Below are 14,273 nucleotides of genomic sequence, written 5' to 3' on the forward strand. Positions count from 1 at the left end.
GCTTACTGTGCAAACCAACAAGCTGTGGATTACAACATTAATTAAGAAGTACTAAACAGGTTGTCGCACTGCCAGAACCCTAACGGCTGGTTTGGATACAGGTTTTTGTTTCTGTGTTTGGTGACTGAGGAGTTCCTCTCATTAAGATCTCCTTCAGACAGCAGGAAAAAAAAAAAAAAAAAAAAAAAAAAAAAGAGTTCTTTCTCATATCTGTTTCTTTTCTCTTTTTTTTTTCTTTTCGTCCACGCCGCCATTTGCAGGCGACGAGATCAGATCTGTTGTGTCCCGTCATCGTCACACACTCAAGGTGGCAAAGGGTAAGAAAAAAGGTTCCCGACTGAGATGAAAGCGCGTCTCCATGTGGTTTGGAACAGATCCGCAAAAAAAAAGGGTGAAGGGTCAAGGTCACTGTCACCTGTTGACCTTGACCTGAAAGATTAAGGTGGTGATAGATCACCTGATCACAACATCTCAGGAACACCTTGAGAGAATTTCTTCAGATTTGTCAAAAAAATCTCCGCCGCGATGACTGATGGATGAAATGAAAAGATTTTGGGAGTGAGGGGTCAAGGTCACTGTCACCTCAGATGATCGCAGCGTCTCATGAACGCCTCAAGGAATTTTTCTTAAAAAAAGAAAAAGAAAAGAAATACCTGTCCTGAATCTCCACTGGGACTCGAGGATGAACTGAAAAGATTTGGGTCGCGACAGGTCGGGGTAAACAACCGGATCGCAATATTTCTCTTCCCTCAATTAAGCGACTGATTTGCCGCTGGAATTCAAGTCTCTTGAGGTTCATCTTACAAACCAGAATGAACACAAATCAATGGCGGCCTGGAAGGTTAAAAACCAGCCAAGCGAATCACACGATCTTTATCTAAAATTAGAGAAATGTTGATTGTAATCTGCCGCCAGCATTTGGCTCTTCTTCCCAGGCCTTGCTTCCTTCTGCTCCTACAGTATCTGCTCCAACTCTTGTCTATGGCATTGCATCATTTTTATGTTTGTAATTACGATTATTGATTCTGTTTTGCCTAATGCCCTTTTCACAGTTTTATAAATTGCATCTCACAAATCTCACAGCTTTTATTTTACACCTCTGACTTTATAGCAGAAACAACTTTCTGAATATGGAAGCTTTAAAAGTATTTATAACTCTTCCAGAGACAGGAGATGGTCGCCCTAGGGAGACTTCTGCTCCGCAGCTCTCCCTCTGCTGACTCTATACAGTGTTTTAGCCTTTGCGTAACCGAGTCATGTGTGTATCACAGCTAATGGGTTTAGTTAGGTGAGGGTGGGATAGAGGGAAGGGGAGAGGATAAAGGGCAGGGTGAAGGAGGAGGGCTGGAAGAGGACCAGACAGAGCAGATGTGCAGGAACAGGAGTGTAAGCACAGAGAGGGACAGGATGATGAGTGCAGGCCCGACCGCCTGAAAGCATCTGCTGTGACAGCCTCATCACGCTCTTAGCTTCTCGCTCACCCTCTCAGCTGAAGGTAATATCTCGCCAAATGAATTTGGCAGCCATCGCTCATTTGATGTTTGCCCAACAACAGATGGATCACACATGGTGATTATTATTTGTAATCACAAATGGATGAAGGGATGAAGACGGGCAAGGAAAAAAAAAAAGGGGAGGAATACAGAGAGGAGGAGGAGACATTGTGGCGAAATAAAGGAGGCCACGGCTCTGGTGAACCGTGATGAACATTAAACCAAGATGTGTGGCACACAGCTGCATATTCAGTAACCTTAGCGGCGTTTCTGGTTGGATGTCAGTCCAACACTAAACGCTTTTAGCTCCGTCAACCCTTGGGGAAAATATTTGCTTTTAGCGGTTAAATCCTCCGCAACGCTCAACCACAGTTGCTGCAAACTTCCATCTGCTGTTTGGTGATTAGCCTACAGTTGGTTCAGAGGAGCTTTATTTTTGCTGCCTGGAAGAGTGAACCAAACCAGAAAAGTCACAAAGCCTAAAACCATAAATCAATATACTGCCCAGCAGGCCGAGAAGTGTGAAAAACGGAGTTGTCGCACGAGGGAACTCAGTTTTTGTTTTATTTTATATGGGAATCATTGTTGAAAGAAGAATATAATCAAAGAAGGTGTGTGCAACCTGGAATGTTAAAGGAACATGCCAACTTTTTGGGAAAGTGGCTGACTGCTAGTTAGCTTAGCACAATGAATAGTAATGGATGGGAAGTGTTAGCACGCCTCAGTCAAAAGTTTTCAAATGGATGCGGTCCAGATCTTGATTTGGCATAAATGAATCCCCCTCGTCTTCTCTACAAAGTCGGCCACGATGAAGAGAAGCAGTCACTCTTCTAATTGATGCTAACACTTCCCATCCACTACCATTCATTAAGCTAAGCTAACTAGCAGTCAGAGAAGGGCATCCATGAAAAATAAATGCATTTCTCCAAAAGCTGACGTGGTCCTTTAACTAAAGCTTAATCCGACTGAAGAGGTCATGCAAATGAACTTTTATGTGATGGTAAATGAGTCGTTTTGAGAGATAACAATGAACTTTATTTTCACCTTTAGGTGAAGACCAATGGAAAAGAGGGGGAGACACAGATGAAGGTGGTGAGGAATGGTGGCGGCAGACAGTAGCCGCACGTCAAGCTTAGATGTCAACTCACAACTAAACCGTGTGACAGCCAGAACGCTCTCCCCCCCTCACACACTTTTTCCCCCAAATTGCAGCTTTTCCGATGCATCCCCCAGCACCTTGATTAGCCATCTGTTTTATCACCAACTGACAGAACCTTAGAACTCTTACAGTATCACTCCATGTTGCCTTTATCTCCCGATGAGCACATTTTTTGTTTCATAACCTACTTGTGACAGCTAGAATGAAGGCTGATTAGTGTGTTTTTGTCAGGAAACACATTTGTGTAACGGTACGCTTCATAACGCTCGAGTCATGACGTCAATGTGGACTCGCCTGCTCTTGTCCATCAAGCTTTTGCTGAGAAGACAACGTACTGGAGAGAAAATGCGGTAGTTGGTTGTTTTTTTTTCCCCTTTAGATTTTTCCAGCCCAGCATTTTAAAAGATCAGGCGTAATCAGTAGTTCAGGCGGGTCACGCAAGTCCGCTCGCATCACAAAATCACCCGTCAACGCCGCCTCGAATGAAGCACGTATTTAATACTGCGTGGCGTTTGTTCTGCTCGCTGAGCTCTCACTCTGAACACACCTTCATCATCAGCTCCTCCTTTAAAAATGTTGACCTCTCATTTTTCACCAAAAAAGTAATTTTCAGACAAATAGAAACTGAGGGTTCTTTGTTTTAATCCTTGTTTCTCAATCTACATGTGTGTATGATGTGTAGTTTGTACGTTTATGGTATTGACAGTGGCATAGTTTAGGATTTTACACGTTCTTCTGATGCTTAATCTTATGTATTGGTATGAAAAAAAAATCACGTGTGCCATATGATGGGGGGGGGGGGGTGGTATATATGATCATATTGCTAGGATGAGAAAGACATACATACAACAGGAAATGTAAAACATGGCCGGCCTTATCGTTTTAAATATAGAGAACATAATGGTAAGGCTGTTGTGTTCGTGAGAAATTTGCTTCCTGTGTTCACCATCTGGATTTCAGTCTGTAATTATGCACCGGGTCATTTAGCACTAAGGGCAGAATGTTAATACGGGCACACAGATATACAAAAACAAACACACACACACACACACACACACACACACACACACGGAAAGTTCTCTGACAGCAAGTTATCCCTCGTGAGGAGCTCGGTACTCTTTGCTGAGCTCTCTTAATTAGCCTTTCTTGACATATATTTAGAACACGCACACACACAGAGTCACGATTACATCATCCCTTATACATTGATATGCTACCTGTGCTTTCATCCCGGTGGTTCTCCGGTTTTACGCGTGGTTAAGCACAGATCTGACTCCACCGTGATCTGCTTTGATGTGGTTATCGATGCCATTTCTACGCTTCAATATGCGAGAGGGAAAGGTGAATGTCTGGTAAAAACATATTGAAGCCACTCATTCAAAAAGAGAACGACATCACCAATGTCACAACCCCTCACACCGCTCCTCGGCCACGTTGAAGGTTTGACACCAGCTCCCTAGTGTGTGTGTGTGTGTGTGTGTGTGTGTGTGTGTGTGTGTGTGTGTGTGTGTGTGTGAAAGCAGTGTCCTTGACACACTCGCCGCCTCACACAATGAAGTCATTGTCATTCTATTCACACTCAAGGTGGAAACTTTATCAAATGGTCTCTCTCTCTCTGGTTTCTGTGCCTCTCTCTCATGTTTCTGCTATTTCCATCACTCGCTGTTCCATTTTTTTTTTTTTTTTATTCCTGTGACGGCTCTTGCGCCCACGATCTCACACACATATATCCAAGTTTCTTTCCCGTCTCTTTTTTTAACCTGTTAAGGTGGCGCATGGACCACCTGACGCAAGAAAAACATTCCAATTACCTAACCGACTGTGAGTTTTTCGCACGATCAAGCAATACCTAACTTTTAGCCCAAAGCAAACGGCGCTGTTTAAGATGCAAAGGATACACCAGCGCAGGTATTAGAGGGAGGATATGAACTGGTGGAACTAATAAGCCTCAAGCCTGATTGCTCTCTCTACGTCTTTTTTCTTTGGCTCTCCTTTCCTCATTGTATCGCTCCCTACCCTTGTAGCCAATTTATTAAAAGTGAGCTTATCTTTAAAGGTGTTTGATCAGGGGAATGAGACGAGGGGATTGCAAATAGACAGGAAAAGGTTATAAAACCCCGTCATCTTGAGAACACTTGGCCAGAGAAGTCGCAGTCCCTCGCAAATCTAACGGGCATTAAACAGTCATTACAAGTCCTTACTTCCTGTCTAAAGACGCGGAAAATAAGTGCTGACCTTTTCAAATAAAATCTGAACAAATAGATTAAAAAGAGCAAAATTGCACATAGCTTCTTTTTTTCTGTCACTCCAGCGGCTGAACGGACTTATGGCGATCAAAGTGTTGGAAAAACTAATGGAAGTATAGTTTAATTTCATTCGACATACTTGTTGAAGTTGAGCTGTTCTTCTAAAATCTTAAGGAAAGGAAGAAAATACCCCCACAGCCTCATCCTTAGGACATGACCCAGGCCGTTCAGCGACCAAGTCACATTGTCCTGAGGGTGAGATCGATAGAAGTAAACTTATCTTTTAAAGTCAATATTGTTTCTAGTTATCATTATAAATTTGCATGTGACATTCAGACATTTTTGTTACGGAACAATGAAGTGGCATAGGAACGAGTCCTAAAACCGGGAAATGAGTTCGCATTGTCCGGTTCCCTCGTCTCAAAGTCAGAGGGTGATTTTTTGTTGTTGTTTGTATGTTTAAGAAAACGATTTTTGGATAAATTCTTGAAATGAAGAGGTTTGTGGTTCACACCAACTTAAGATGTTTGGACGATTGGTTCTGCGTTCTTATGGAACTCTCTGATTTTCTTTTCATGTCCAGGCCAGCGCTTGAGGGTGGATCAGGGTACAGCAACTCACAGTCAGACGGTCACGGGGTCGAACCCATGGCCGTTCCAGGTTCTTTCCAGTAGGGGGGGTTGCATGTTCTCTGTGTCTAAGTGGGCTTTGTTAAGATGTTCTGGGAATAATACAGCAGCAGTTTTACCCCTAGACCAAGGGACCAAGAGAGCAAGGAAGCAATAAATCTTACTCCAACACCCCCCCCCCCCGTATCTTTTAAATATTCTCCTATTTGTTTGACCGATTCTTTTAATTGGTATAAACATGAGACAGTTTGGTAAAAAGGTCAGAAACACAGAGCAACTAAAGGGTTTTTTGTTTTTTTCTTTTTTTTTGGGTGGCATTTTTCTCATTCTCTAATCTGGCGATAATTCCTTCTGCCTCCCCCTCCTCACCCACCGCACAGCCCTTTCCTCCTCTTGTTTTCAGTGTCATGCTCCAGCATTGAGTCAAAGTTAATCGGCTTTATTGTGCACTTTTCTCGCGCTGCAGAGCTTGGCAGCGAGCAAAAAGATTACGTGTGTTTATGAGCGCCAATCTTCTAAATTTGTTTGAGACGGCTTAATTGGGGCAATATCTTAACAAAATCTTGTAGTGGGTTTGCTCGCATGGGAACGAAGAGCATCTCTCTCCCTCCCCCCTCCCCCTCTCGCTCTTGACGTATTTTGAAAAGCTTTCATGGAAATGTTCGAGGTGAAAGGGACAAAAGAAAAAAGAAGAAGAAGAAAAAAAAAAAACTAAAAACCTGCTTGGATTGAAATGTTCAAAATTTTCCACTCGGTTCCCAAGGTGCTGATTCACATAGCACCGACGGAACTTTTAATTACAGTCACCACTGGCAGCAGGATGACTAATGAGAAGTTAAGGCTTTGTGGATCGTTGCCACTATTTTCTAGATTCGCTCCTCATTTATTCTGACTAATTGTTACCCGGCTCTTCCATCAGCCGTCGAGCTCAGTTTGTAATGTATGTGGGGGAGTCCAGTTCATTTATTTGAATATGTGGAGAGCCACAGACCTCTAGGGTATGCTGTGGGTGAAATTCTAATGGAGCATAATGGTAAATCTTCCCATTTCTAGGATTCCTCCAAGTCTGCTGCTGAGACATTTTTATTTTTAATTTTTACGGTTGCAGCCACTAAGTTGGGATGCTAAAATCAAATCAGGGTTGACGTTGACTCAACGTTTAATCAGCTTACGTATTATATATTGCAGTAACCTAAATAAAAATGTAGGTCTCCAAGAAGATATGGAAGAGATTTGGAGAGGCTAAGTAGCTTCAGGTCAAACGCTCTACTTCCTGCTCCAACACTGAGATGGCATGACAGGTATCTCAAGGATTCAGTGTTTCTCTCAACAAATCAACAGAACAGATTCAGTCAGTGCTGGCCCCCGTGCACGCTTGTCACCATGGCAACGCCTTCCCTTCCTATCTCTCGCTGCCATGTAACCACCTTGCACCTGTCTGGTTTGCGTCTTGGCAAGTTCTTATCTGGTTCTGACTTTGTCACACTTCACTCGGCGGCAAGGGGGAAGTGAATTCAGAGTGACTGAAAAGCTGCAACCAGCAGACGTAAACAAGCTTTTCAAGACAGAGCGTCTGTTCTTCAGTCTGTCTGTGAAGCCACAGTGGGAAATGCAAAGGTGAAAAATACATGCATAGACTTTTTCCTTTTTAATGGAGACCTTGGATTGCACTTTGACATACCTGGCACCTGGCTTGCCGTAGGTGTCCATGTAAATGTTATGATACACACAGATGACAAAACTCCTCCCCAACTGTCCGTCTAACCATTGTTTAAGAAAACACAGCAACAAAGATTTTCAAGTCCTTGAATATGTCTATGGAATTAGTAAATACTCCATACTTGGTCGGGTACAAGTACAAGGTTTGGCTCCTCTAACCAGTGTTTGCGGCATTAGCAAGAGTCCTGCTATAAGAGCACAAGCAAGATGAATATTGCGCTACGTGGAACAGTTCCAGTGAATGGTTTATGTCCTGATTCACTGCTGTTCTTTGCTAGGATAACACGTGATGCCAAATCTCTTTTAGTCTAGTTTCCCACGAGCCAGTGTTTAGCTTGTCCTGGCTGACATTGGAGCTCGCTCTCACCGGCAGTTAGCTTGTCCTTGTAATGTTTAGCTGGGACAAGCTGACCGGCGTTTAGCATGTGCTAGCTGGAAGCTGGCACACATGGGACAGGGGTGGACACTTCTGATGCCACTGAGTCCAAAGAACAGGGCCCGATTTGAAAGAATTTTGTGTTTACAAGCTGCAACAAACCACGACACAGACTTGCCCGTACTCTGTGCCGTAGCATTCCATCCACATCCTATGAAATTAAACTCATTTGTAGCCAGTTGCAACAAATTGCAGTTACTCTACTCCTCCCTGTGTGTTATATCGATGTCATGAATTCACTCTGTACAAGCAGAAAAGGTGTCACTTTTCTTTAAAATGCCCAGCACAACCAATCACATACCTACTGTCCATTGTTTTGATGCAACTCTGCCCTTCACATTGGGACTGACTACTTGCTAAAGCTATAATTTGTCAAATTATAGCTTAGAAAAATAAAACTTGGTACAGCAGGTCAGTCAAGCTTTGAACTGTCAGAGGTGTGTATGCGACTTAGAGTGATAACTTGGCATTTTAGAGGGTTGGGATTTGGAAGGTTGTGTCTCTTTTTTGACCTTTCAAAAGCAACACAAGCGCAAACAGTTTAGATTGCCGTGTATTTGTCCACTCCAAACACACCTCTTAACAGTATGCTAGAGACTGCCAACTCATGGAGCTAACATTAGCTCGCTGCAATTAATGAAAACCTGCCATCAGTTGTCATTTTCCGTCGTCGAGCCCGACACTTTTAACACTGCAGACTGTTTACGTGTCATGTGAGAGAGGAAAGCTTGATGTAGCCACGGCAGCTGCGGCTGAGTTTGACTGTTGCTAGCTTTGTTAGGTTATACCCCATTGTGCTATCTCATCTCAACCTCTCAGGCACTCACATTTCATTCCTGTCTAAATCAATCTTCACTCATGTCTCAATAATTCATTCCCTTTAGTCCATTTTCTCGATTGTCTCTCTGAGAAGAAAGACACCTTAGATCTAGCTTGGGACTTTGGCTTCATTCTGTTTGTTCTTTTAGCACAATAGATACTTTTGAGGGAAAGAGATTTTTCTTTTCTGTTTGAGTCCAGAGGGGTCTGTCAAACTCCCAGTTCTCTTAATGGGGAATTGAGGTACATGAATTTCACATGTAAAAATGATTTATAAACTTCAGAATTGAACATCTGATCTATGTATTTGATCAGTTGTGTTTGAACGGGAAAAAGTTAATTTCAGGGCTGCTGAAGTGAAAATAATTCAGCCCTTGGCATTGATATCATCCATTCTAAAGTCTCTCATATTCTACTGCAATCATAAAACATTAAGAATAAAAATAAAATATCACTGTGTACTCACACATTGAAGAGGTTGAGGCCAATTCGGTAGAGGCGTTTTCTCATGACGTCAGTGGATAGCGTGGGTGACTTACAGCTGGCGGGGTTCTCACAGTGGTAGCGTGGCAGGCTGAGGATCATGGCCTGCAGTGCCTCCTTGGATGAGGCCTCAGAGGTGGAACGCGCCTCTGTGGATGTACTGCTGCTGCTCATCTGCTCCGAGCTGTTGTCGGCCGTCTCTGAACCACTCCTCTTAACTTCAAGCGGCTCTATTACAGGAGAACTTGCCAATGGCACCGTCTCCTGTGGTGGAGGGGGCTGGGGGGGTTCTGTTGGAGGTGGTACCACCACAACCTCCTCTGGGCTTTGAGGGGCGGCCATTTTGTCAAGAGGGGTTAAAGGTGGCTGATCCTCCCCTAAAAGCTCTTCTTCACTCGGAGGGGGTGCAGGGAATTCAACATCCTGATCACCTCCTTCTATTTCTAATTCTGGAGGTGGCGGGGGTTCTTGTGGGGGTGGTGGGGGGTCAGTGGGTTCAGTTGGAACCTCTACTGGAGGAGGGGGCGGTTCTTGCGAGCGATCAGATGCAACGGAGGCTGGAGTGGAGTTGGTTGTTGTGGAAGTCGTCGTGAAAGTGCTCGATGTTCCGTCTTGTTGAACACAGCTGCCAAGTGTGACAGACGTGGACGATTCCATGACTGAGGACGAAACCCGGAAATTCTGGCTGTCAATTTGCACGGTGACATCCCGGAATGCCATCATCAGCTTGCTTGCACTTCTCGATAGGTCACTTGGGTCGATCGGACCCTGATGAATCGTTGCCTCTCCCACGCCACCTCCATCTCCTCCACCTCCTACTCCTGCAGCTGCTGTGTTGAATGAGTCGGCGCTGAACTGATACGTGCCACCTTCTTGCAGTGAACACATTGTCTTCAGGCTCCAGTTGCTGAGTGCATCATCAATGGACTTTGCCAGTGACTGGACCTGTTCACTGAAGGAGTCCTCCAGATCGGTTAGGGTACCACCCACTGTGGCAGGAAGAGAAGGTGAGCGTACCAATGGGATGCCTGCCAAGTTACAGCTTTCTGCCAGGGCCCGCTCAGCTGAGAAACCCTCCGTGTTCTGCACACGGACCTTGCGAAGGGAGATGCGCCGAGGCAGACGGCTCTCCAAGAGAGAATTGCGGATCTTCTCGAAATTCTTGCTGAGCTGGTACTGGCGGAAGGCAGTCTGGATTTTGCAGGCAGCACGGCGAGAGATGAGGTGGCCCCCGTATTTGTGTTCTAACATTTCGATCTAGAAAATACAGAAAACAGGAGAGAAAAAAAATGAAATGATGAAAATCCTGTGTTTATTCGTGGATTTTCAAAAAGGGAGATAAACACAAGTAACATATGAATCACAGGAAAATATATGATATTGTCAAGTTGAAAATTGGCGAAGTGTTAGTTGGCTAATCAGTTAATGCATTGAAGCATTTTCCCCTCGGTTTTCGTCATAAATTCACTTCACCAGACTTCATTTTTACTACAACAGAGCGGGGTTGAGACCAACTCTTCAACCGTTCTCACTCCGGTTGTTTTGGCGTACACTTGAGTTTGAATGCAACAAAGAAACTGCACCAGGGGGGCAAACGTTTCAGGGTTAGTTTTGTAGAAATACAACTTAATCATTGACAAGATAACCATCACAGCGATGGCTACATATTGATGAGAACCCAGGTTCAGGACCCAGAAACCCACTCAGGTTTCTGTGTTTGGTTTCTGACCTGAAAAGAGAGCCAGGTCATTACCAGTGTTTAATTGTCATCTCGTCAGTCTCTGTGATGCACTGAAGGTGAATATGAGCTGAACAGCTGGTTGAAATGAGTGTCAGTGGAAATAAATGAGCTGAACAGTAAAAAGGAACAAGATGATTGTGGCGATAGCAAAAATAAATTGGAATCCTAGAAGATGAAAGAGGTTGCAAAGTCCAACTCTTTGGGGGAAAAAAAGTGGCAAATTGTGGGTATGTAAGTACTACACATTCAGGAATATATCATGGGTCGTGATCAGTAATTGTATCTTGCAGGGTGGCCCTGTGATATGTGTACTGAAAGAGTTTGGTCAAAGAGCCACAGTGCCAAAGAGAGAAGAGAGCTGATTCATGACAATTGGACAAACTGTTCATTTCCTCAGCAAATAGAACTCATAATCTCTACAGAATCCATCGAGAGGTCCTCCACGCAACTTTAAATCATCTGAAACCGAACAAGCCATTAATCTTGCCTGTGAAAAATTGTTCAAATGCTGTGGGAAATAGATAGAGATGTAATATAGCCATCCTCATCTGGCAGCAGCTCAAACACTAGATGAAACCTCTTTCCCAGAACAATCACGGTGTGGGTATCTTTGCAAATGCCCAGAAAGAGCTCTTATCTTCTCAAGTCACATTGTGCGGCGCACATCTTTTGAAATCCTCCTCATTCAGACTAAATCAATGATTATAATTCTCTCTCTGCTCTATAACTTTGTCGAGGGCATGGATGTGGAGGGGGCTTTGAAATGTAACAGTGTCATATCCTGTCGCTTGACAAATATGCAGCATTGATTTCTATGTAAATTGTACATTTAGAATAGCATTGGGTTTTAGGAACGAGAGATAGAAGGATTAGTTCGCTTCTTGCAGGTTGCTGTCCTAAGTACATATGGTTACTGGACCACGGATAGTGAAAATGTGACTTTCTACTGCTTCACTTTACTTCTTGACAGTCAGCCAACCATATATGAACTTGTGCAAGGAAGCACTGATAGGCTGTAATGCCTCTAGACGTTTGCAATTCGTGGTAAGTGGTTAGTTCAACAAAATGCAGCCTCTCGCCTTTTCATTGGACAAATGGAATCACATACAAAGCTCTTTAGAAAAGTGGAATGACACTGAAAATCCATCTTATCTACTCCATTTACATTTTCACTGCAGAGCCTCTGCAAGCGAAGTGAGACGTTCTGAGAATATTAAGGCCTTTCTGTAAAGGGACTCCAGTTTTGAGCTCTTCTGTTGATGGTGACTTCTCGATTAAGTACATTGCTGTCAGCTCTTGTCGACTTGCTGAACTCATCCTGAATATTCATCACTTTCTCTTCTGTGTGCACTGTAAAATGACAAGATTATCGATATTTCTGCAATGCAAAATTGACGTTGCGTAGTTTTGTACAACCTCATTCCTCAAAAAGGTGCCCCTCATCAAATCCAATTCAGTATGGAGCTCCGCTGCAGAGGTGCCCTTGGTAGTGAGAAAGGGACATCAGTGTGGTTGCATTTGATTAAATGTGGCAGTTGAGCTTGTTTGTTTTGCCTTCTGCGTAAGCCAGGTCAGGGATGATGAATAAAGCATTTGGGTCACGTTGCTTTCTTTACCAGAGTGTCTATCTGATACACTTAGGGCCACCAGGACAAACTGGAACATGATGGATGAAGGAAGGAAGGAAGGTAATATAGAAAAGGTATGAAAGTAGGTTAAAACAAGCCTGTGATGCAGCAGGGATCGGGGTGGCCAGCCTAGCATCTATCTGGAAAATAATAAGACAAATCCTTTGGAAAAGGGGCCTATGAAGAACAGCAAGGCACACAGACACACGAGACGAGTGGTTCAGGGCGTAAAAGGAGAAGGATCAAGAAAGAGATGGTAAGACGGGTGACTGCACATGCCAAAAATCCCCCCATTAGCTGACTGTCAGCTCTACCTCTGATCACTTCACTAAACGCTGATGGAAAGAGATTATTGCGGAGATGCAGTGTTTCGAGAGAACGGCGAGGACAATGCTCTGTACCACCGGGATCGATTTTGATGGACAGATCAGCCCCGAGCTGACCTCACGTTCCCATTTCAACAAGGAAAAAGGTGAATAACTGCGGGAGGTGTACAGAGGGGAAAAAAAAAAAGACTGAAAATTGAGAGTCAAATTTAATTCAAAGTTCAAAGAGCGATTATGGAAAATTTAAGTAATGATCCCGCTGGAAATAGAAAACAGTCATTTCAAATACATCTGAGCTGCATGGACGGTGGCGGATTTGGGGCATCAGGTAGTGATGGTGAACGCTCTTTGTGTACATGAAATATTAATGCTGCTTTAAAAAAAGGAATGTTTTTTCTAGAGATATTTATACTTCAGAGGAAATGCTGTCAGTCCTGTTCTGGACAGTTATATCACTCTAACAGCTTCCAGTTTGATTTTTATGGGCGCTTCACTCTTGATCATCTTTGTCCTATTTTGCCACCTGTGTGATGGCTCCGCCCTAATGGGTCTCACCTTTATTTGCCTGTCAACTCGTCAAATCCTTTCTTGCCCTGCTCTTTAACAGGCTACAGTTGATGCCTGAGCTGGTAGTGCTGGTAACCTGTACCTCCAAGTACTTTTTTGGTACTTTACTTTATCCAGAACACATTTAATTTCTGTTGTCCAGATTTTTCAACTTCCAGGCACGCAAATGTTGGCACGTTCAACACGGAAAGACTTTTGGATGCAGTGTATTTTGTGATTAAGGTTTTTCCTTGGGTGGGGTGTGTCACAAGATTTGCATTTCCTGCAAGTGCTGGCTATGGTTTGACAAGCCTAACCTCAGTGTAACCTGCAGGAGTGAGGTTCATATGGTCTCTCCTGTGCCAACACATAGTTTACTCTGTTAATGTGCTCTCAGGTACCAAAATTTGGCCCCGAGTGATTGATCACGAATCAATAATTTGCAATTCCAAAGGTTGGAACTTTTACCCAACCCTTGGTTTAGGCAAGGTTTTCACTTTGCCCATTTTGGGTCTTTTCCTTCTTTTATCCTTTAAATTTGGATCCTTTACATTTGATTTTGGTTCATGAGGGAAAGACATGGCCCTGATGACTACTTCCTTAGAAGACACAGGTAATCTGCCCTCCATTTACGCATTATTTCCTTTGCACTAAATGTGTTCAACTAATCTAAGTGCAAAAGCCTGCCCTAAATAACCCACTACTATAATACTAATTCATGGGTGACACCATTAAATGTGTATGACATGACTCATGAGCAAAAGTAAAACTGCAGATTATCACGTCTCCCATGCTGCAGAAGCAAGGGGCAAAATGCAAAGCCGTGATTATTAGCTTTCATGCTCATGCACAATGTCTTACAGCACAGAAACATCTGCATGATTAATGAGATGATTATATAACGGCAAAACTGGGACACAACTAATGCTGACTGTATTACCAAATGAAAACGATAATGAAGACGATATGACTCGACGTCACCAGAAGACAGTGAGACGTTTAGCGACCAAAGACAGTCACCCAAAAGGTCAGTGGATGATTCTGACAG

General features: G+C 43.6%; 1 protein-coding gene across 3 annotated transcripts in view; it reads right to left on the reverse strand.

Moving 5' to 3' along the window:
- iqsec3a (IQ motif and Sec7 domain ArfGEF 3a) overlaps nucleotides 1–14,273 on the reverse strand; it is a 99,495-nt gene that overhangs the window by 29,470 nt on the left and 55,752 nt on the right. For all 3 annotated transcript variants that reach the window (XM_086202041.1, XM_086202040.1, XM_086202042.1), the window contains exon 4: nucleotides 8,968–10,241. In XM_086202041.1, the coding sequence (XP_086058167.1) occupies nucleotides 8,968–10,241 (1,274 nt within the window). The remainder of the gene's footprint in view (nucleotides 1–8,967; nucleotides 10,242–14,273) is intronic.

The sequence above is a fragment of the Aulostomus chinensis genome, chromosome 4, assembly GCF_037954235.1.
Source record: "Aulostomus chinensis isolate RoL2024-O1b breed Wild chromosome 4, RoL_Achi_v1.0, whole genome shotgun sequence".
NCBI classification, from domain to species: Eukaryota; Metazoa; Chordata; class Actinopteri; order Syngnathiformes; family Aulostomidae; genus Aulostomus; species Aulostomus chinensis.